At 37.2% G+C, this 23,868-nt stretch overlaps 1 protein-coding gene across 1 annotated transcript; it reads right to left on the reverse strand.

The window, feature by feature from the left end:
• Nucleotides 1–548: 548 nt before the first annotated feature.
• LOC125226088 (alaserpin-like) lies at nucleotides 549–23,868 on the reverse strand (the record flags this gene model as incomplete). The annotated part of the gene is given in 13 exon segments (XM_048129940.1): nucleotides 549–605; nucleotides 608–692; nucleotides 1,772–1,981; nucleotides 3,490–3,558; nucleotides 3,560–3,615; nucleotides 3,618–3,630; nucleotides 3,755–3,853; nucleotides 4,218–4,297; nucleotides 4,300–4,420; nucleotides 4,857–5,000; nucleotides 5,168–5,282; nucleotides 20,679–20,701; nucleotides 23,863–23,868. Coding segments are annotated over 13 exon segments (1,078 nt in total), but the record flags the coding sequence as incomplete, so codon positions are not given.

Here is a 23,868-nt window from a genome sequence, read left to right on the forward strand (position 1 = left end):
TCAAAACAAAAGTAGGTAAAAAAAAACAACCGAATTTGTATATTTATCTATAAAAGAAACTATATACAAATTCAGCAGTCTTTGACAGGGGTTCCGCGAGAATTGATTGGAACACAAGTAGGCATCTAAAGACATCAGATTATGCTGTCGGCTTTAACACGTACCCGAGACAGGTTTTGCTTTCGGACCCGCCTCAACATCTTCATAATGACTCCTCCACTTTCAAACAAATATTTACCTAAGATTTATTTAAAAAAAGTGAGATTTCGCAAATATTATTGTCCAAGTGCAAAAAAGAAATGAAAAAAAAAAACGTTTGCACGGTAGAAAATCCAAATAAAGAAACTATTTTGTAATAATCTTTAATCCTAATCCCAAAAAATCATCAAAATTTAAAATAACACATGAAAACACACACACACACACACACAAAACCTGAGAAACCAATAATAGTATAGTAAGTACTTAATGTAAGTTGTATAATTTCACTAAAGTAAAAAAGAAGCTTTAGTAAAATGACTGTCGAAAGGAATATTGTAAAAACGTACCATTAGCCGCAGCAGCCTCGGCACCCTCCTCGTTCAGCTCGATGAAGGCCTTCTGATGGCGTCGCTGACGAACAGCTCGTGCTCGCCCTGCAGCAGCTTGCGCAGCCCGGCCTTGGCGCCGTCGAACACGTCCACCACGCCGATCTGGAATTACAACAGTACAACCATTACTGACAATAACGCACACCACGACACCTTCAGACACGACAAGTATAATATCATACATTTTTAACAAAGTAAACCAACTTATTTTGGCGAGACTGGTGAATGATCCTTTTGAATGTTGGGTTATTATTGGGAAATTAGTTTTTCATTAAATCGATAACTATTAGAAAGGGAAGAAAATTTTAACATAACGAAGAGAAAAAATCACCTCACATGAGCTATGTGTTATTGAAGAGTTCCTTCGTGATCATCATAAGCAGTAGCATTTAGGTACCGTTAAGGTTTGACTGAGTTCCCCTCAATTCCTCATGAATCCCATTATTAGAACTCGAGCTTGACAAAACTGTGGGTTGAAAAATCCAACAAATGCTTAACAAATAATATGAACTATGTGACATTAAAGATTCCGTTTTGATCATCATCAGCAATTCCACTTCTAGAAATGCCACTATGGGTTTTCTGGAAAAATATAAAAAATCACTATCATATTTGAAAGTTCTCATGGATCCTTCCGTTACTAGAACTCGAGCTCGACTAAAATATAGCTTGAAATTCTTGAACTCCCAACGTGCTTAAGAAACATAACGAAAAGAACTGTTTCTTAACATGAACCATGCGTCGTTGAAAAGTTCTGTTCTGATCATCATCAGCATTTTCTACTTCATAAAATGCCACTAAGTTCCCAGTGTACAAGTTCTTGAAATTATGATAAAAATACAAAGAAGTCACTATTAGTGTGCCAGTCAAATTTAAGGAGTTCCCTTGATTCCTCATGGATCCCATCACCAGTGTGACTCGATGTGACTCGAAAACCCAACATGACGAGGAGAGCAAATTTCTTGACGTCGACGAAGGACGATCGATGAAGAGTTCCATTCTGATCATCATCAACCAGTTCCAGTACACCAAATGTCAGTGTATGCTCTGTCTTAAGTCTGTATTAGGACTAATAATGGTAGCGGACCGGTCGAAGCTTACCAGGAGGGGAAGTAAGTACTAAGTATAATTATAATATGTATATCAAATGAAATGAATGAAGTTCTAATGTCTTGGTATACCTTTTGCAGAACATGTTTCAGGTCGATAGTAGTCTCAATCTTGAACTTGGGAAGATAGACGTTGACTTCCACCTCTTGCATCTCGGCGACGTCCGTGTTCAGCGCGGCGGGGTCCCGCAGCTTGTCCTGGAGCAGGGCCAGCCCCTCCACCTGGTTGGGCAGCACTACCAAGAAAGACGCCTCCTTTCCTTCATATGGCAGTTCCAACAGCTAAACACCAACATAAAATAGTCAAAAAATAGTCTGCAAGTATTGCAATAGGTAGCCTCAGAACTTTCTTAATATGATTACAATCTCAAAACGCTTTACTATTGTGAAATCAGTATGCCATCCGGTATATTTCGGCTACTATAATTAAACATTAAAAATCTTGTAAAGACTGCCAAAAGACAGTGGACTAAAAAAATATTGGTACCATGAGATATCCACTGCTAAAATTCATGGGCCAACTAACGTTATGGTATGTTTATATCTTTAATTTGTAGATTCGTATCCATAAATTATTTCTAAACGGTCCTGCTTGAAAATTCACTTTCTATTAAAAGATTTGCCATATTATATATGGCCGGATTTCATCGTGTACAGTCTTTAGGACATAAAAATATACATCAACAGCCAATAAACATTATTACATTACATTACAAAACTATAATAAGTAAAAGATATCTAATGATATTTGACGAATAAAATAATGCTGTGTGACCATTAAGTACCTAAATGATGACTATATTATGCTATAGCCTTTACACGCCGCATGCCAATGCATTTCGAACGAAGGACAAGGTATAGTTTGTCCGGCGGGCTAAGTAATCTGTTGTAAAAATAGCTGAAGTCATTCATTACATGTACAAAAAGCTAACGTAATAATATGTTTAAGGTTCAATGTCAAATGAACGTCACTAATATTGCAATATTATAGCATTAAAAAATATTGGAGGGTAGGGTTGCCAGTTTACCATCGGGAGTATCGTACTAGTAGGAAATGTGTTCAAATTTTAATGTGACTACATACATGACTGTAATCGATCATTCGTGAAGTGAATCAATAAATTGTAACTATTGAAACTTATATGGCAATTATGTGAGGATGTATAATTGTTCCTATTCATAGTAAAACCACGGAACGGAAAAAATTTAGTAAAGAATTCGAACACAATACAATACATTACAAATTCACTTTATTGCACAACCTCAGAAATGTACATACGAACACACACATTACAATAAATTTTATTACAAAGGTAATCAACAGGCGGCCTTATCGCTAAAGAGCGATCCCTTCCAGGCAACCTTTATAGTTTGAATAATACTTATATTATGTAGAATCTATTTCAATTTTACTTATTTCTATGTCGTGCATCTCGAAAGGTTTCGATGGAAGATGAGTTCTCTTATTCAAAACTTACTTCGACACAAAACTTAGTTTGGAAAGATTTATTAATGTTGTGTTACTTTGTTGACATGCGGCAACCCTATACAGGCTTAAGAGGTGTGAACATTTTTCTTTTTGTTTAACACCGATAAACATCACATTAACACTTTTAAGCTTTATGTTTACTGTGTTTAGGTCGAAATCACTACTCGTTTTACAACTTCTTACCTTTTGCAAATAATAATGCTATTGTAACGAGTTTTATGGCTTTTCTGCCTTAGAGAAACGGAACGACTATACAAACAAGACATGACAAAAAGGAGTTAGAACAAGTTGGTATTAGTACCTTAGCGTCGAGCTCCGCACTCTCGGCGTACTTGAAGTAGTCTTTCTTGTACATGGTGGGCACCTTCACCCGTCTTGTCGTTGGTCACGTGGAAGTCGCGCTCGCTCGTCGACAGGTTGCTGAAGGCTTGTCCCATTTACCCTGTAGTAGGATTATACAACTGATTTAATATATTTTGTTAAACCTTTCACTTTAATGCAGGCGAAATCGGTTAGTCGCTAATGTCGCTATACACAAAGTTAGATGTGGGACGGTGGTCATTAACCTTGAAGTAGAGAGCGTTGACGAGGATCACACGCGTGTCGGCGCCCAAGGAGTTCGGGTCGACCAAGTCCTTGATCTTGTGGTTCGTCTGATCCTCCACCTGAATAGAGACAAACTTCATTTTAAAAACTAAAAGACTATTCATGAAAATCAGTTTTTTATGTCAAGTTAAGCATCATTATGAACATTTTAAGGTACGATTGGGTTCACAAACATCTTTACAATTCAGTGGTCCAAAGATATAATATTTACATGACCATTATCAGTATCTTAAAGCCGACACAGACGATCTGCTACAAAACTGCAATTTAACATAAAGGCATCCTTGGAATAGTTGGAAAGCAGGCTTGAAAAAGTTTGGGAGATATCTTTGATAACTGTGATTATTTGTGTTTATGGACACAACAATATTATGCCTTCATGTCAAGCGGCAGTGAAATGGCAATGAGTTTGCCAATGTTTACCCATGTGTTGATTTCCTTTGCTGCGGGCACATTCTTGGTAAAGTCGATGTTCTTGAACTCGGAGCCGAAGACCTCTTGCAGAGCGCGGAGAAGTCGTCCTGCACCTCGGCGTTGGCCGGGATGTAGATCTTGTTGGCCATCTTCAGCGTCACTCCCTTCACTGCGCGGAGTTGAGACTTCACTTTGGGGAACACTGCCTTCGCCTGAAAATAGTGGAACATGTCCTAAGTTTGAAATTGAAATGTATCTTCGACAGCATGTTTGCATTAACTATGTAGTAATTTTGTTGACATGTAAAACTATGTTTTATAAAGGAATAAATGAATGAATGAATGTTTACTTGGAAGTAAATACGGGACAATGGGATTGAGCTGACATTGTAATAATGAGACAAGAGTCTTAAGGTTCGGACACTCAAAGACGTGCGTGAATTCTTCAAAAATTTGACCGAGGCAATTTATACGAATGATCCGGTCGTCCCCCCGCTGCCCGCTGCTTTCTAGTCCATGACCTCGAACAGACGACAAAATTGTTCGAATTTCAAGCTTAAAACTTGTAGACCAAGACATGGGGTAACTCTTAACCTCATATTATATTCCTCGAGGAGTCGGTGGTACATTTTAGTCAGAGGGTAGTTACCACATCGTCGCTGGGCAGGCCGATGGCCTTGAGCAGCTGGTCGTGCGAGGGCCCCACGGAGGCCAGCGCCAGCTGCGCCAGCGGCTGCAGCACGGAGAAGCCGGACATCACCACGCTCTCGCCGCCCTTCTCCTTCAACACCTCCTGCCAACACGAACAACAAACACATGCATTCATATCCCCTCTAAGTGCCTTTAGAACCTACTGCCAGGGTAATTCATTATAAATCCCATTAAATTCATAAATATATAAAATGTAATCCAATGTCAATATAGACTCTAATCCCTAAGCGAGCATTGAATGCGACTCACCGAGAACATGTTGGCGGTGAAGACGTCGTTGCCGTCACTCAGGATCTTCTCCTCGCCGCCCGCCGCCCCAGCCCCCGTCGCCGCCGCCGTCGCCTGCCGCGCACGGCGCAAGCAACTGCAAGAGGAGGAATGTCAAAACCAAATAAACAGTCTAATTTTGCTACTTAAAATTGTACCTACTAGGTATGCGTGATTGTGTGTTTAATAGTTATTTGTTTTACAAGGGGCTGTTGTTTAACCGCAAGTACCAATATTGATATCCGAGCAAGCGATCATCATTTATAGGTAAAATTTACCAGCCAGCTTAAGACATCATGTTAAAATTTGTATGAATTTTTTTAGCGGATAAAATGCAATTTTGCTATTCGTTGTTGAATAGGCGAATGAGGCGTCAAAAACTACTCTTACTTTTGTAGTTTCATGATCTTCGCGAAAAAAACATGATGTGGAGTTGTGGACACTCCATTAGATCCTTCGCAGGACGCGTCAAAGACTACTCTTACTTTTGTGGTTTCATGATCTTCGCGAATAACAACATGATTTATTTATTTATTTATTTATTTATTATTATTTATATTTATATTTAAAAACATGATGTGGAGTTGTGGACACTCCATTAGATACCTACTTCGCAGGACGCGTCAAAGACTACTCTTGCTTTTGTGGTTTCCTGATCTTCGCGAACTTGAGCATGATGAGAAAGGTAGACTGTTTCCTTATAAGTAAGGCGGCGGAATTGAAAAAAGTCGTCTAGTTTTGAAGTTGATGTGACTGGAGAGTATACTGCTGACAAGTGGTATTGTTGTGATCGGTAGACTTTACTGAGTACGAAATAATGACTTGTCACTTTCTCAGACTGTGGGGGTTAACTATGACGTCACAAAGATCGCGGTTCCGGGTTTCAATTTTTTGCCAATTTGTCTAGAACTCCCTTATCCAATTTTGAAAAATGAGGTGTCGATTGAAAGCGTATAACATGCTGATTAAGATTTATTATATGTGAAGAGTATAGTTTTGTTAGTTATTTTTTAATTAATAATAATGCAAAAAATACTTTTTTTTTTTACTCTCTTTTTTGATTTTTTGTGACTCAAAAAGGCAATGAAAACGGCCACTTAGCTAAAAAATATGTTATATAAATCATTTAACTACATTATTAAATTTCTACGATCGGATAATAAATAAGCAAACTACAACCACATACCTGTAGGCGGGGAGTACCGCTTTGACACGCGTTCCCATACATTCGGCGTCTACCAAATTACACCTCGCGCAAAATTCGTTTCAAGCAGATATACCTCTAATCTTATTCATCGTAACCTATCAATATTGGTATCATTTGAAAGTACAATTAAAGTACTTTAAGAAACAATGTCAATCATTTTCATAAAATCAATAATCGCCAGTCTGTGGTGGTTACAAAGGAAAAAGTGGGTATGCAATTTGACTGGTTTCCTAGGTTTGATACCCTAGACGAGTTTAAAAGGGGAGGTAAAGGTGACATATGGGTTGTTCTCTCGGCCTAAAAGCTATACAGAGGGTCAGGGAAAAAACTAGGGTTTAAGTTTAGTTTTAAGTTATTTTTTTTTTTATTTGTTGATTTTATTGTGTTTAATTTTTTTTGTAATTTTATCAAGGATACACATTGGTTTCTTTTGCTGAAAATTCCCTTTTTTATGAGAAATGTTATGAATTTCATGGCATTTTCTGATAGAGACTAAAATTAACTTTCAAATAAGGCCACATAGTCATACTGATACATAGTCATACCCTTAATATTATATAAGTAAAAGTATGACTATGTGGCCTACTGATACATAGTCATACCCTTAATATTATATAAGTAAAAGTATGACTATGTGGCCTTATTTGAAAGTTAATTTTAGTCTCTATCGGAAAAAGCCATAAAATTCATAACATTTCTCATAAAAAGGCAACTTTTAGCAAAAGAAACCAACGTGTATCCTTGATAAAATTACAAAAAAATTTAACACAATAAAATCAACAAATAAAGGAAAAAATAACTTAAAACTAAACTTAAACCCTAGTTTTTTCTCCCCTGACCCTCTGTGTAGCTTTTTAGGCCAGAGAAAAACCCATATGTCACCTTTACCTCCCCTTTAAACTCGTCTAGGTATCAAACCTAGGAAACCAGTCAAATTGCATACCCACTTTTTTCCTTTGTAACCACCACAGACTGGCGATTATTGATTTTAAAAAAATGATTGACATTGTTTTTTAAAGTACTTTAATTGTGCTTTCAAATGATATCAATATTGATAGGTTACGATGAATAAGATTAGAGGTATATCTGCTTGAAACGAATTTTGCGCGAGGTGTAATTTGGTAGACGCCGAATGTATGGGAACGCGTGTCAAGCGGTACTCCCCGCCTACAGGTATGTGGTTGTAGTTTGCTCATTTATTATCCGATCGTAGAAATTCAAAAAGCAACAGATAGCTTAATAATGTAGTTAAATGATTTATATAACATATTTTTTAGCTAAGTGGCTGTTTTCATTGCCTTTTTGAGTCACAAAAATCAAAAAGAGAGTAAAAAACGTATTTTTTTTGCATTATTGTTAATTAAAAAATAACTAACAAAACTATACTTTTCACATATAATAAATCTTAATCAGCATGTTATACGCTTTCAATCGACACCTCATTTTTCAAAATTGGATAAGGGGTTCTAGACAAATTGGCAAAAAAATTAAACCCGGGACCGCGATCTTTGTGACGTCATAGTTAACCCCCCCACAGTCTGAGAAAGTGACAAGTCATTATTTCGTACTCAGTAAAGTGTACCGATCACAACGATACCACTTGTCAGCAGTATACTCTCCAGTCACATCAACTTTTCCCGAGACCCTCTCGCCGCTATACTATTATCTTTCTTGGACTTTTCTACTGGCCCCTAATTGACATTGACATATTGTTTTGGTTTCACCAAAATCTACAATTGTCACACGATAAATTAACCCGTAGACAGTTAAAACCGGTCAACTAGGACCGCAATGTGCCTGTGTCGTTTTAATACTTCTAATTATACGCGCAAATTATTAATGCGAGACAAATATAATAATCGCGCTCTTCTTGCTGCTATAGTACAGTCAAGTGCAAAAATAGGTATCGAAATAATCGTCTCATAAATATGTCTCATACACCCTCTTATCACGCCGGACGGAGATTCTATGGGACATATTTTTGGGTAAGATGTGTACAGTCGAGTTTATTAATAATAATATGTGTACATTTCTTCACCTTAACTCGTCGCAATAAGGTGAAAAATGTACACATATTTATAAAATTGACTGTATACCCATATTTTTACGCTTGACGGTACGTGTTGTATCAAATATATTAATAGACTTGATATTGAAACTAGCCGCTAACAGTATACATGGATACGGCTCCATTTAAAATTGGTCACACTCACATTATACCCGTGGATCAAGCGCCGGGTGGGGCGGACAACGTGTCACATTTTGGACTTTTACTGTTTTAGCCAATAAAATCTAATTAATATGTAAATTTTGTTTTTTTTTTTCGTAAAACGTATGAAACACATACTGTGCATTGGTCATTTACTTAGATAGGATTTGTTGATCTACGAACCACATATTCATATTTATGTTTTAAACACAGGTTTTAAATAAATAAAAATTACACACATTGGCTCTCTTATGCGCACTCGCTTCCCTTGCACGCACAACATCATTTCATGTGTATTGACATTGACCAAACTAGCACATTTGTGTCATACTTAATGTACTATCATTGCCCGGTACTTTATACCTATACTAGCTTTTACCCGCGGCGAGCGAATCGCACTAGAAAGAGACAAAAAGTAGCCTATGTCACTCTCCATCCCTTCAACTATCTCCACGTGAAAATGGCCCCATGCTCAACCGATGGCAAATGCTGCACGCTGTCGCTATGTAGGTTTTAAGTTTGAATTGTTTTAGTTTTTAAGTCTTTATTAGGAAGTGTCTTACTAACACTAAATTAGTTCTTTAGAGTTTTAATGTTCTACTAACAGTTTATGGACCTTGAGTCTGAAATAAATGATTTTTTTTTTATTAAAAAATCACGACAATTTGTCGCTCCTTTTTGTTTTTTCGTGAAGGACGGACAAACAAACAGACACACACACTTTCCCATTTATAATATTAGTATAGATTCGCTATAGGTAACATTCGGCATCATGAAAATCCATTTCAAATTGCCATCAAAAAGAATAAATCATCCATACCGGCCATATATAAAAGCAAATGTGACGCTACCGAAGTGCCAAAATAGTAAATACCTATTAGCTAACGGGTAGTCTTATGGAACTTATAATAAAAATTTCTTTTTACTTTCTTAAACGTAGACGCGTAATGTTTTATAGGTATAATTATAAATAACTTACATTTAAAATACATTATAAATAACAACTTTATAGGTATAATTATAAACAAATTACAACAAAATGTCGATAACCATAGAAAATAGCAGGTTAGAATACGTAGAAAACTTCACGTATCTAGGTAAAGAACTATCCTTTAAAACATCAAACAACATAGAGGAGATAGACAAAAGAATAAAGAAAACCTGGAACAAATTTTGGAGCATGAAAGAAATTCTAAAAGCAAACTCCCTCTTACGCTGAAGAAAAAGTTATAGACTCGTACCTACTTCCAACAATGACGTACGGCAGCCAAACCTGGAAATATACACAGAAAGCAAGGCATAAGATCACGTCATGCCAAAGAGCTATAGAACGCAACATTATGGAAATAAAGCTCAAGGAAAAGATAAGACACAAAGACATAAGAGCGAAAACCAAAATAATTGATGCGTTAGAATATAGTTTAAAATCAAAATGGAAGTGGGCGGGTCATGTAGCCAGGATGCACGCAGATAGGTGGACAAGAATCGCTACCATGTGGAAGGGCCCTAGTGGCAAGAGGAGAGACGGCAGACCCAACACAAGATGGTCGGACGACCTATGCAAAATAGCCACAGATTGGCCAACTGTGGCAAAAACCAGAGACAGATGGCTGGAGCTGGAGGAGGCCTTTACCCGAAAGGGGTCCAAACCAAATTAATTTTTTTTTTAAGTATTTTTAATTTATTTTTTATATTTTTAAGGTCTTTGGTTTCGGAATAAACAGGCTTTTTATTTTATTTTTATTTTTATTTATTTAATTATAAATAAACTATCTTTTCTATTTGTAAATAGTCATATTTTTGTAACGAAAACGTGTTTAATTTATAACATTAATTTAATTTATATTTTTCTGGCACGAACGTCGTTGTTAGTGTTCGACAAAACAAAAACATCGACAATCCGTTTATCGACAAATAGCCTTACATAACATAAGGTTATTAATTACCCCTAATGATAATATCTATACATAAAATCTTGAATAATCATGTAAGAAATTATGTAAAGTATTAAAATATGGTTATTTTTATTATTATTGTTAATTTATTTACAAACATTTGATTTGTTTAAAAAATGTTTGTTATATTATACACATAAATTCAAGCCCATATTCCCTAAACGGGGTATGCAGAGCACATGAAACTACTCAAGAGTCAGTGCCACGGCAATAATTAACGACATAATACTAATAATTAATGACATATTATAATGTAAGTTAATTATCTATGAACTAAATATCGGAGGGAAGCAAATTTATACTAAAAGCAAGCAAGCTTATACTAAAAGTCACTAGTGTCACTTCGTTCGTGCTAGAAAAATATCTAGGTATAATTATATAACGCCATTTTGCAACTATCCCTAAAACTCGACAATTATCAAGAAATTCTCGACCGCTCTCTAAATTCCTGTCAAGAATTACCGACATTTCGACAAAAGTGTCAACTTGGAAAAGTTTGCCCTCTGTTTCACGAAACATTTGTCGGGGACAACTGTCACAATTTTTCTATGAGATTGTCACATGTCGGCGACAATGTGTCGGATTGTCAGCCGACATATGTCGCCGACATTTGTCAGGATGGAGAAATAGGGGCCTGGTTCCATGTGTTTTAAAGTAAGGTACTCTCTAATACCTTTATCGTAACCTGTTGTCATTTTTTAGGGTTCCGTAGTCAACTAGGAACCCTTATAGTTTCGCCATGTCTGTCTGTCTGTCTGTCTGTCCGTCCGTCCGTCCGTCCGTCCGTCCGTCCGTCCGTCCGTCCGTCCGTCCGTCCGCGGATAATCTCAGTAACCGTTAGCACTAGAAAGCTGAAATTTGGTACCAATATGTATATCAATCACGCCAACAAAGTGCAAAAATTAAAAATGGAAAAAAATGTTTTATTAGGGCACCCCCCCTACATGTAAAGTGGGGGCTGATATATTTTTTCATTTCAACCCCAACGTGTGATATATTGTTGGATAGGTATTTAAAAATGAATAAGGGTTTTCTAAGATCGTTTTTTGATAATATTCATAGTTTCGGAAATAATCGCTCCTAAAGGAAAAAAAGTGCGTCCCCCCCCCCCTCTAACTTTTGAACCATATGTTTAAAAAATATGAAAAAAATCACAAAAGTATAACTTTATAAAGACTTTCTAGGAAAATTGTTTTGAACTTGATAGGTTCAGTAGTTTTTGAGAAAAATACGGAAAACTACGGAACCCTACACTGAGCGTGGCCCGACACGCTCTTGGCCGGTTTTTATGGTATAATTTAGTAATTTAGTATAGGGATTAGTAATATTTACTAAATGAACCGAACGTACTCAATTTTGGAATTATGGTCGATATTGAAATGAACAAATTTGTGAGGACAGGTTAGATGCTCATTTTAAAACAGTTTTATAGTACTAATTTCCCGTCCGGCGGAAACTGACTCGGAGAGTTAAGCTCAAGATATTCCGGTCCAACGTGAAACCCGTGTTGCTGTACGGTTGTGAGACGTGGAAGGTCACTAAGGACATCTCGCAACGGATCCAGGTCTTTGTCAACCGCTGTCTTCGCCGCATTCTCGAAATATACTGGCCCGAGAAAATCTCCAACACAGCTCTGTGGGAACGCTGCGGTGAGACGCCGATCAACCAGCAGATCAAACGCCGCAAATGGAACTGGATTGGCCATACGCTCCGAAGGGACCCCGACCACATACCGAGGCAAGCCCTAGACTGAAATCCCCAAGGAAAGCGAAGACGTGCCCGCCCTAAGCAGTCCTGGCGGAGGACGATCACTGCAGAAGCGAAGGCGATAGGGATGACCTGGAGCGAAGTAAAGCGCGAAGCTCAAACCGCTCGGGATGGCGACGCACTGTGGATGCCCTCTGCCCCATCTAGGGGACACAGGACATTAAGTCAAGTCAATTTCCCGTCCGTTAGAACAGAACAATAATGGTTGATTTTTTGAGTTTGACCATAAAAGAGTTCTGTCCTATTTTTTAGGGTTCCGTACCTCAAAAAATAAAAAAAATAGAACCCTTATAAGATCACTCGTGTGTCTGTCTATCCGTCTGTTACAGCCAATTTTCTCCAAAACTACTGAACCGATTAACTTGAAATTTGGCACACATATGTTAACCTGTGACTCAAAGGCGGACATGTAATTTAAATTAAGAAAATTAATTTTAGGGGCCACTTTTGGGGGGGGGTAAAAGTGAAAATTTAAAATCAAAGTTTTTTTAACTACATTGTGTCAAATGAAAGAACTTTTTATAAGTATTCCCAAAAAAATGAATAATTTTTATTCTAGTAATTTTCAAGTACTTAATTTAAGAAAATAGGCAAAAAATGACCATTATCTCCGAAACAAACTAAGCGTCGAATTTTAAAAAAAATGCACGAGACAGCCTTTAATCTAAAGATAATAGGATAACCTATTAGAAATCTACAGTCAAGCGTAAGTCGGACTTAAAAGAAAAAAAGCTCAAATCATGAATTTTACTCACTACCGCTGCAAGGAGTTAAAAATATCCTTGGAATTGTGTGAGCGCGTTTGAATATTACATATCGACGGTCATTTTCATACTTAGTTAGGAGTTCATGGCACTTCGCCATCGATATAAATTCATTTTTGTTTCGTTTTCTTAGAAATTGTTCACAATATCGATTATTCGCTAAAATGACTTAAGTGTCATAAAGGATACGCTTGAGGCCTTCTTGTGGTGTACGGATCCCTTGCAATGCGAGTACTACTCGCGCTTAGCCGGTTTTTCTAAAATACGGTAAAAATCTCGATCACATTGGAGAAAAATATATTTGATTGAGATTAAATAGCAAGTACGTATGGGGTGGACGAAGACCAGGACCAGGAAATATTCTTGACATTCTGACTAGAAGCTAATACAATATTATTGTTTAGATTAATGGGATATTATACGGGGAGTAACATAATTCACAGTTTAAAAATGGGCCATAAATGTGGACATTGTTCAACCGAATCCGACAATCGTACCTACATTGTATTGACCTAGTATTTAATTAAGTACGTTATTGATGCTTTAACAATACAGTCTACTTATAGTACGTGTATAAAATACTTGGTTCAAATAAATATTGTCATTTTCCAGATAATTAAATGTTTTTCCGCCTAGTTTTATCAAACCTACCTACTTAAATGAACTCTGAAACGTTGGTCTGTAGAAATGTTTCTGAACTCGATCGTTTGGACTTTGAATACTTAATATTATGTGATTGATACAAAAAACATAAAGTTGGAAATTCTGTTGCGTACAATTCAGTGTTCCACTACAATTTTCTAAGACAAAACGACAGGTAAAACCAAATGCGTACTTAGAATGTGTCATTAAAATCTGATAAATGGGTAGACTAGCGGCAATTGATTTAACATCACAGCATCCTCCACGTAACGATCCATACATACAAATTGTATGGGAACTTAAGCAAGTAACAATAATTTATAAAAACTGCATCCTGCACCATCCTGCACCTTATAAAACAAAGGCCCAGCCGTATCTAACTACCTGTCTGTGTCTAACAATAACTGAAGGGATTGCATGCGCTCTTCACCAATGCATAGTGATTGTTGTAGAAGGTAAAGGAGTTAGGTAGCTTCTAGCTACCTAATCTATTCTAATAAGCAATGGAAAAATAGCACCATTATAGGCAATTTCCAAAATAAGACGATTATAATGACGCTCCATCACTTTTTTCTGTTAAAATCAGTGCAAAAAGCTACCATAAATAGATGAACTCTTAAGTTACTGTTCTGAAAATGCTGTAACAGGTGCCACTATCCTAGTAACGGGCCTCGTGGTTTCCATGGCAACAAGTCGCTGGTAAAAAATACTAAATGAGCATCACGCTCTCAAGGAAACATTGACTAGCGCTTTGAACGTTAAACGAGCAAAATAAACTCAACACTGTACAAACAAAGTTCCAATTGCTTTGTCAATTTACTTTTATCAGTCAAACAAGCGACATAGAACTGCATAATTAGTACACAAGGCCTCGTTTGCAATGTCGTTGACATGTGAAGTGACCACACGAGGAAACCTGTCGAGCAAGTGTCGAGGCAGATCGTAAGTGATAGATAGACAAATGAACAACGTTTTTGGAATTCCGAACATAAGAAGGAACTTGAAGGTGACTAAGTATATTAACTTTTGCGCTGCACGATATTGACATTTTGATTTCACATTTTACGTTGAAATTAATCTGCTTAATTAAAACACTTGACCTAAACTGGATCTCTATTTTTAGCGTTGATATGACGGTAAATATTTGCTCAGCAATAGGTATATAGGTATGTACCTGTTATATCAGTATTATAAAGTATGTTTATGATGTCAAGTCAGGCGCACGTTCGATTTAGCCTGATAACATGATTCTAATATCATTCTGATGTCAGTAAGTTCGAGTTGTGAACGTGATTATTGTCTTCTCGCACATAATACGAACCCACTGTGTGGTGATGTCACCGCGCGCCGACGCACTATTATGGTCTGGGATTCCCTGCCTATTTGTTTATTCAACATTTGCCCTCTTAAAAAACTGTTGAAGGGGAATTATTACGCGCGAGTCTGCTAACTGATTACAATAGTTTGATGTTAGTGCACGTTTCTTTATATCTAAATATCTGAGATCAAGATCAAGAATTTTGAACTACGCGATTTATTTTATTCACACCCTAATACTTTACTACTTATACACGATGTAACATAAATCTGGAGGAAATATTATAATTATTTTTTTAAATATTTTTTTAGTAGAAGTATGTATTTTCACATAAAAATTAAAATGGTATTCCACTTAAAATGAATTTAGCATTTTTTTTACTTAATAGGTTATACCTATGTTTGCAATGAGTTACTTGTCACTTTTAGACATATCTATCAACGAGGATAGATTATGCTCCATGCTGGCGTCATCATAGCATCTTGTATTGTACAGTCGAGTTCATAAATATGTGTACATTTTTTCACCTTATTGCAACAAGTTTAGGTGAAGAAATGTACACATATTTATGTACTCGGCTGTACTAAGAATATAAAATAATAAGGAGTTTTTTTAATGATATTAACCCTGAAACTAGGCGAAATCCAGAAAAGTTTATAAGACATTGCACTTAGTCTCGTAATGTGATCAGGAACACGCTGTTAAATTCGGTTTCCCCATGCCATACCGTGTATAAATAGTTACTCTTATAGAGTTATTAAATCGTCACTGTAATTATTTATATCGCATACAATCCGAATAGTTAGTACCTAATACTTTCAGTGCGTTCACGGTTCTGATCTGGGTGGCTAGCCCAATGGCACAATCGCTTACGAAACGCTCACGAAACGAAGCGCTAGTAGATATCTATCTCTATCGCGCTTGCGTATTGGCGCGACAGAGCCAGCGGCGTATCGCTTTCGTTTAGCGTCGGAGAAATGCCATTCGGCTACGGGGCCTGAAATCGATTAGAAGGCGCGCCGTGGCCCGCGCCTGGCGACCGCACGCCGCGCCGCCGCCGCACCGCACCGCCGCACCGCCGCACCGCACCAGCCTTGCGGCTGCCTCCGTTACGCGTACTTCACGGAGCGCTCAGCGATAAGAGCTTCGTTTTCACAGAACATTGCTATTAACCTATTCTGATTTTATTTATTTGTCTAAACCTTTGGCCTAATACAATAAAATCAGGACACCCCATAACATACAATTTGTACAGTTACTGTAAGTACCAGTGGCGACTGGTGAAAATTTCTACTAGGCAACACTGAGCAAAAAGAAACCTACCTTTAGACATAGACATCATTTATTGGTAATAACATATTACAGGTCACAATTGGTACTTATTTCTACATATCTTATATCTACTGTACAATTATTGCATCAATTAAATATTAAATTTATTATTATTACATATTACATTATTCTTTACAGTCAATAAATTCTTTACATTAGGTACTTTACTAGTTATACATTTTAGACAAGCCTGTGGGAATCGGCTTGTATGGATCAGCCGCTGCTGGTAAGTACATACATAAAATACTATTGTGTCAATACAATGTGTAGATCTAAAGTTAGATCGTCTAACTCATAACCTGTTATCAAAATCACAGGTTTCAGATTCAATCAGAAGTTTGATTAGTAGTTAATTGATTATACATCACTCTCGTGGTGTAATGGGCAGGAATGTGCAATTAGCCAAGTATTCAGCAGTAAAACTCCTTGTCGTTGCTATGTGATGAGGACAAGCTGCCCCCGCCCCCGCCCCCTCCCCTCCCCCTCCCCCTCCCCTCCCGCGCTACTGACAGTTACACTCTAGCTATCTCTAAAATACACAGTACTCATATCGCACGCAATAGTTTTTGGTCACACCAGCCCGAAGTTGAAGGCTCAAGTTAATCTTAATTACTTAGAACAAATTTGATGGTTTGCCATATATTTTTAATTCGGAACTAAAGTACTGCAATTACTACATTTTTTTTTCGCGCTAATTATATTTATTCTGATGATTTGAGTAACTTTAGCTGCATTTACTGTTACAAATATATTTAATTTAGCAGTGAGAACATTTTTTTTTTGAGAACATTTGAGACCTACTTTGCAAGAAGCTTAATTGCTATACATATATTATGTTGTTACTTTGTTTTTGTTACTATGTATTTTATTTCGTTTTTTTTTATGTAAGCAGGTACCTAAAGAAAGCGGCATGATTTTCTACACACATATTAATAACACACCGATTATGAATGTTGATAACAATTGAAGTAAATTTAAATTGTAAACATGTACTTGTCTTAGGTAGGTTCAAACTTCAAGGCTTTAAACAAAAAACATTTTTTTTTTATATACGTAAATATTCCAAATTAACACTTCATAATTTGATAAAATTCTCAAATGTGGGATGTCTATCAGATTTAGTTACTTCTATTAAAATTAACCATAACTTGAATGCAAAATATTATACAGGGTGCCCGGTAATTAATGGACAACCTTTAAACCACCAAGAGGGCACCTTATACTGGTCATGAAAATCGATATTAAGGTTTAGTAAAAGTCGCCTGGTTTTCGAGATTTTCACACTTTTTAAAATTTCAATGGATATTAATGGACAACCATTTAACCACCAAGAGGGCATCTTATACTGGTCCAGAAAAGCGACTTTAAGGTTTAGTAAAAGTCGCCTGGTTTTCGAGATTTTCACACTTTTTAAAATTTTAGGTAGTATTAAAATTTTAAAAAGTGTGAAAATCTCGAAAACCAAGCGACAGGCCTTTTAACCACCAAGAGGGCACCTTATACTGGTCCAGAAAATCGACATTAAGGTTTAGTAAAAGTCGCCTGGTTAAAGACACTAAAGTAAAATTCATAATCCTACGGACTAAATTGACAAATGACTGACAGGTAAAATGATACCAGGAACAGCAAAATTAAAATAGGAAGGGTATATGTCGATAACAATATATCGACAAATGTAAAGTACATACAACAGACAAGTTTAAATCAAGAATAAGTATATTAGTTTCAAATAAGAGGTACACATTTTGGTTTGTTCTATGTATCTTCGAGGTAGTGGATGGATGCCATGCATTTTTACCCACTAGTTTTCAAACATAAAAAGGTTTCCGAGTAATATCTATATAATTTTCGAATAATATTATTGCTGCTTCGAAATAAAAAAAATATCTCTAATTAGCGGTCTACAGACCTTTTGATCTGTCGAAATCACAGAAAAAGTTGGTATATTGATTAGCCGATCAAATTGCCAATTTCATTGTTCCGTCTGGGTGCACCTTAAATCTACGATGTAATCATAATTTTAATATCGATAAGAACGACACTGGCCAAACTGTGGCAACATTCGTTCACACTTACTTGTCAATTTGGTCCGTAGGATTATGGATTTTACTTTAGGTAGTCTTTATTTAAAGTAGATAGGCGATGTCTGCGCTATCGCAGTGCAGGGGTCACACGTGTTATCTACCCACCAAAATATTTTCTTTAATATAGATTACTTTATTGATTTATTAAAATTAACGTGTCCATATCAGGTAAGTATTAGTTTCTGGATAGTAATTTTACCTACAGTGAGCCGCAGTCATTTGTTATTTGATGTCATTACCTTGGCGTATTTTTTTAAACAAATTTCTTTATGGTTGTAATAAATTATGAAATTGTATCTATGTAATAATAAGCATATTAAACGAATAGGCGTCACTTTCAATTAATTTAGTTCAAAATGCTTAGGGAAACTATCATTACCCTGTTTAAAATCCAAGGGAATGAGAAAAAAGTGTTTTTTGTCGATTTTGTAGAAACTGTAATCAATATGAAGATAGCTAAACAATCAATACATGCAGTCATCCATCATCATCCTCATCATCCTCCTTGCGTTATCCCGCCATTTGCCACGGCTCATGGGACATGCAGTCATCCATCATCATCCTCTCATCATCCTCCTTGCGTTATCCCGGCATTTGCCACGGCTCATGGGACATGCAGTCATCCATCATCATCCTCTCATCATCCTCCTTGCGTTATCCCGGCATTTGCCACGGCTCATGGGACATGCAGTCATCCATATACTATCATTATCACTAAAGACGCTAAGCTTATTGCAAGTAATAAATTTTATATAAGAATACAGGGTAATGATAATCACAATGAACCACAGCCACTCACAATTCCTACGACTTGTCATGTCCCCTCCCCGTGGTGTCGGGAGCGTTACGGACGCTTGTTAGGCACGGTGGGCTCAAAGCCTTGAAAAGTGTTTAAGTAGGGGTATGTACATACGTTGTTTAGTGAGGCACCAAGGGAATGATATCTAAGCTCCGGACAGACCTTTCATTACAGATGCTCAAGAAAATACAGTAAACACAGGGACCATTTTTTTTAATTGAAGTCATAAACTAATGGTGTAACGATTTAACTTAAAACTATAGTTGATTTCAATCTCTGACTTATTCTTTTTGTAGTAGTTTACTCAAAAAAAGACGAATGGACGCACCAGGATAATGATGTTTCGGGTGTTTGTTTTTTTTTAAGTTAGTTCTACTAAACTGAAATAAAAATGCATTATGCAGTTAGATTATGAGGTACTATAATGATAAAAAAATAGTTTGATGATTTATTTCAATGTTACGGGTACTTTTTCCCTAGGACGGGGAAAATTGACACTTTGAAGAATCACCCTTAATTCTTCTATAAAACTAATCTTACTTGAGATGTTCAGTTGCATATTTCAGTTCAGATGCGTAAGTACGAGTACATACATAGTGTGGAAAAATAAGTTTTAGTGTAAGTAATTTATCAAACTAACAGTAATACCTGTCGAAGCAAAGAACGATAAGCCGAAAAGTTAACAAACATGAATACCTCTACCTACATCTACAAAAAATATTTAAGGAAAGGTTTTAAATTTGAAATATACTTACTGAGAAAAAAATACAAAATACGCGGTACAAGGTCTAACTATATTTAAACGAAAAAGTAACGTGAGAAATTTCGCTTTGACAAATCCGTTAATTTCAAATGTAATTTCGTAAGACAAATACCTATATGTTCTCCTTGTCATTATCATTGGAGAACTTTGCAAGCCAGGAAGCGAAGTAGTTTTATGAAAAGTGGATAATGATGATTATAACAAAACAATAATTCACTCTAAGACCAAATTAAATTATTTCGTAGGAAATATTTTAATTTTGTGTTTTTTAGTAGACACACTACTATTATTCTACCTCAGAGATGGCAGGGGGCGCCGTTAAGCCTTCGGTAATTGTGTCATATACTTGAAAATTTCGACCCTTGCCGCCGTGACCGGTTGGCCGAGTGGTTGAGGCATCAGTGGCTATAACGGAGTACGCTGGTTCGAATCCAGCATCGGACACTTGGAGGCCTTGGTCATTTTTTCTTTGTATATGACATTTATTTCAGTTTAAAACAATAATTGATGATTATAAATACTAATCGCAAAAACTACAAATACAAGGACAGTACCTATGTATAGTGGTCAACACAGACAATGTACGCAGAACGCGTGAAAACGCGTTACATACTTTATTCATATCAAAGTCATGTATATTAAAAAAAACTTACAGAATATAAGAGTGTTCATGTCGCTATAGCGTTGCGCGCGCGCACCGAACATCAACTGACCGGTCAGCGACGCGAGGCTTATATTTGAAGCTCAGCTTCTGGCCGACCCGCCCATTCGAACTGGTAAATGATATCCATCATTGACACCCTGACTCGGTGCCATATAGGTAAGTACCTATCCCATATAAAGCCTCCGCCACACATAAAGCGTTTTGATAGCTTAGCGTTAGCGGAGCGCAATGATAGCGGTGCGCCGGACGAACGCTGGCGTTCCGCTCGCAATCTGCGCGCATTCCGCTCGCAATCCGCGCTCGTTAGTTCCCGCCGGCGTTCGCTGGGCGCAACGCCAGCGTTCGTCCGGCGCGCCGGTATCAATGCGCTCCGCTGACGCTCCGCTAACGCTCCGCCTACGCTCTCAAAACGCGCATGTGTGGCCGAGCTTTAAATTTACAGAAAAGAAGTTAGTTTTCATCAACGTTTAGTAATTTAAAACCAAAAACTGTTTTTCGGGTTATAACTTTCAGTTTAAAACAATGTAAGCCTACATCGTACATAATTTACTAGTTTTACTACAAGGTAAGTAGATACAAAAGGGTGAAATAAAAAGAACCGTTAAAACTTTGCATAGTGACTTTAGAGGTCATAACGAACAACTTCACTATTACGGGACCAATGCTGAAATCGCAAAAAAAAAAATTGGCTGTTCCATAGAAATGAGCGGCATCAGGACAATCGCCAGCCAAATTATTTTTGCGATTTCAGCATTAGTCCCATGGTAAATCTTGTAAAGTTTGAACGGTCCTTTTTATTGCCCGACTACGGCAACGCATAGCCACAGTATAATAAAGAGTACTATCGTACAGTACCTATGGCCACTCCCGCTCCCCGCTGAAGTGCCGCCCACCCCCTCTCGGTTACCTCACAGATACCGCCTGTAAAAACGCGAACAGTCGACCTGTCATATTTCACTCATACAAGCATAGTACGCGTTCACCTACACGAGCTAAGACTGTGTGCTAGGAGGTGTGGCATAGCCGTGGTCGTATGCCACTTATGTACTTACCTTAAAGTTTATAATCGTGGCATACGACCACAGTTATCTTCGGAATCTCTGCAAGTATTTATAAAACTTACAAACATTGAATGTATGTATTGAAAAGATTACACATCTGTGAATTTTCATGCATGCCCATACAACCATTTCGGTCGCAAAATCTTCAAATTAGTCACTAAATGTCAAATGTGACATAACGCGTGGTAATGTCGTGCACACAATGCGCGGTCGTGATACAATAACAAAATGTAGTCGACGTATGCACGCATTACGGTAATAAAATGTGTACAAATTTTGACTGTTACTGTCACTGTCAGAACGGTTTCTTACTTCACTTTGTTAGTCGCTGTATGCACACATGACGGTAACAAAATGTGTACGAATTTGTGGCTGTCAATGTCACTGTCAGGCGGTTTCTAACTACCCTTTGTTAGTCGCCGTACGCACTCATTACGGTAACAAAATGTCAATGTCACTGTCTATTTTGTAAATCCAACAACGTATTCACTGCTTTCGGTCACGTGTGACACTAGGACCATTTTGCGACCAATTTTCGACTGTTTTTTACCTGGAATATTTCCCAGTCTTAACCAATTTTTTAACAACTTTATTGGTTTTCTAAGCATTCTTTTTATTATTTCAGTATAGTATATGCACCGGAGCACTAAAAAAACAACAAATCAATATAGTTATGTACACAAACACTGTGTAGTAAATAATATAATTGCTGGTTAAACCCGTTAAACCGAGGTGAATTGAGGCGCGTTGATAAATTTAGACTTATTTTATGAAATCACTCGAGCAGTTTAATTGCCCATGGTAATTAACCCACATTATAATACAAATGCAAATAATTAATATTTACCTTTTGCAAAAATTCTTACACCATTACGTTTTAATGTCATATAGTTTTATTTATTTTTCACTCTGACGTCTCTGACAGTTCGCCATTTGAAAAGAATGAAATGAACGAATGATTTTGGGAAAACAGTCGCTAAACTGTAACAATTTGTGCACGGGTAGTGTACATTTCTGTGACCAATTGTGCCTGTTGCCAATCGTCCCCATTTGGATAGCCTCGACTAAACGACGACCATACTGCGACTAAGAATTGAGACAAGAACATCTGTGTGCACGCAAAATATCCCGATTTGCGTAGGAACGATGACCAAAAATGATTATATGGGTGATAATTTCATAAAATAATTCTATCTTGTTTCTTACTTTTTAGAGTCACCGTGTATTTCGTACATGTAATGACTGTAAGATTACGAACGTAATGTACCTAAGATCTTTCACAACAGTGCGTGGAGTTCCCCGCGCCCCGCGCGGAAGAAGTGAAACTTCATAACATAACCTCAAAAACATTTTGTCAAGTGATCATGTTTTTGCGTTTAGTTACGTCAATCTTTTTACTGTTTTAAATATTTTACATTGCCATTTGCTCAAAACATAAACTCATTTTGCACTCGATCTAAATATAAGACACACACATTCCAACCACTCATTCCACCATTCAAAACCATTCTGGGCATTCTGTTCTGTCACTGACTGAGTGAATAAGTAAATGAATGGAATGAGTGAGTCGCGGTGAGACAGAATGTTACGCGCTGAGTGAGCGGCATTCGACGCAAAGTGTTACGGGCTGTCAGTTCGAAGTCGCATTAGAAGTTTCACTTCAAAAAATCTTTTTTTAGAAAATGTAAAAAATATATGTATACTTATCGAAAGCCGTTATTGCCAGCTGTCTTAGTATTTTTAATGCAGATAAACGTGCACGTAGCCAAATGCACAAACGCCTGACGATAATATCGTTATTCGTTACCGTAGCTAGCTATCGCTGACGCTCTTCCGTATTGGCGTGACAGGGCCAGAATTCGATTCGATCGTCGTCTAGCGTCAACGATTGTTGTTTCGGCTGGTAGCCCTTTCAACATTCAGTGCAAGTTCGAATTGGCCCGCGAGTGACCACTTGACCAGTGCGCCGTGTACCGATCAGTGGTTGAAGTCGAATTATTTCATACGGAGTTCCGACCTTCTCCGGACATACTCCAAGAGTGTGCAAACAACACTGGCTGGTGCACTCTATTAATAAAGAACGTCCAAATTGATAAATTGTTTTGGGTGTACCCACAT

The sequence above is a fragment of the Leguminivora glycinivorella genome, chromosome 5 (assembly GCF_023078275.1).
Source record: "Leguminivora glycinivorella isolate SPB_JAAS2020 chromosome 5, LegGlyc_1.1, whole genome shotgun sequence".
Taxonomy (NCBI): domain Eukaryota; kingdom Metazoa; phylum Arthropoda; class Insecta; order Lepidoptera; family Tortricidae; genus Leguminivora; species Leguminivora glycinivorella.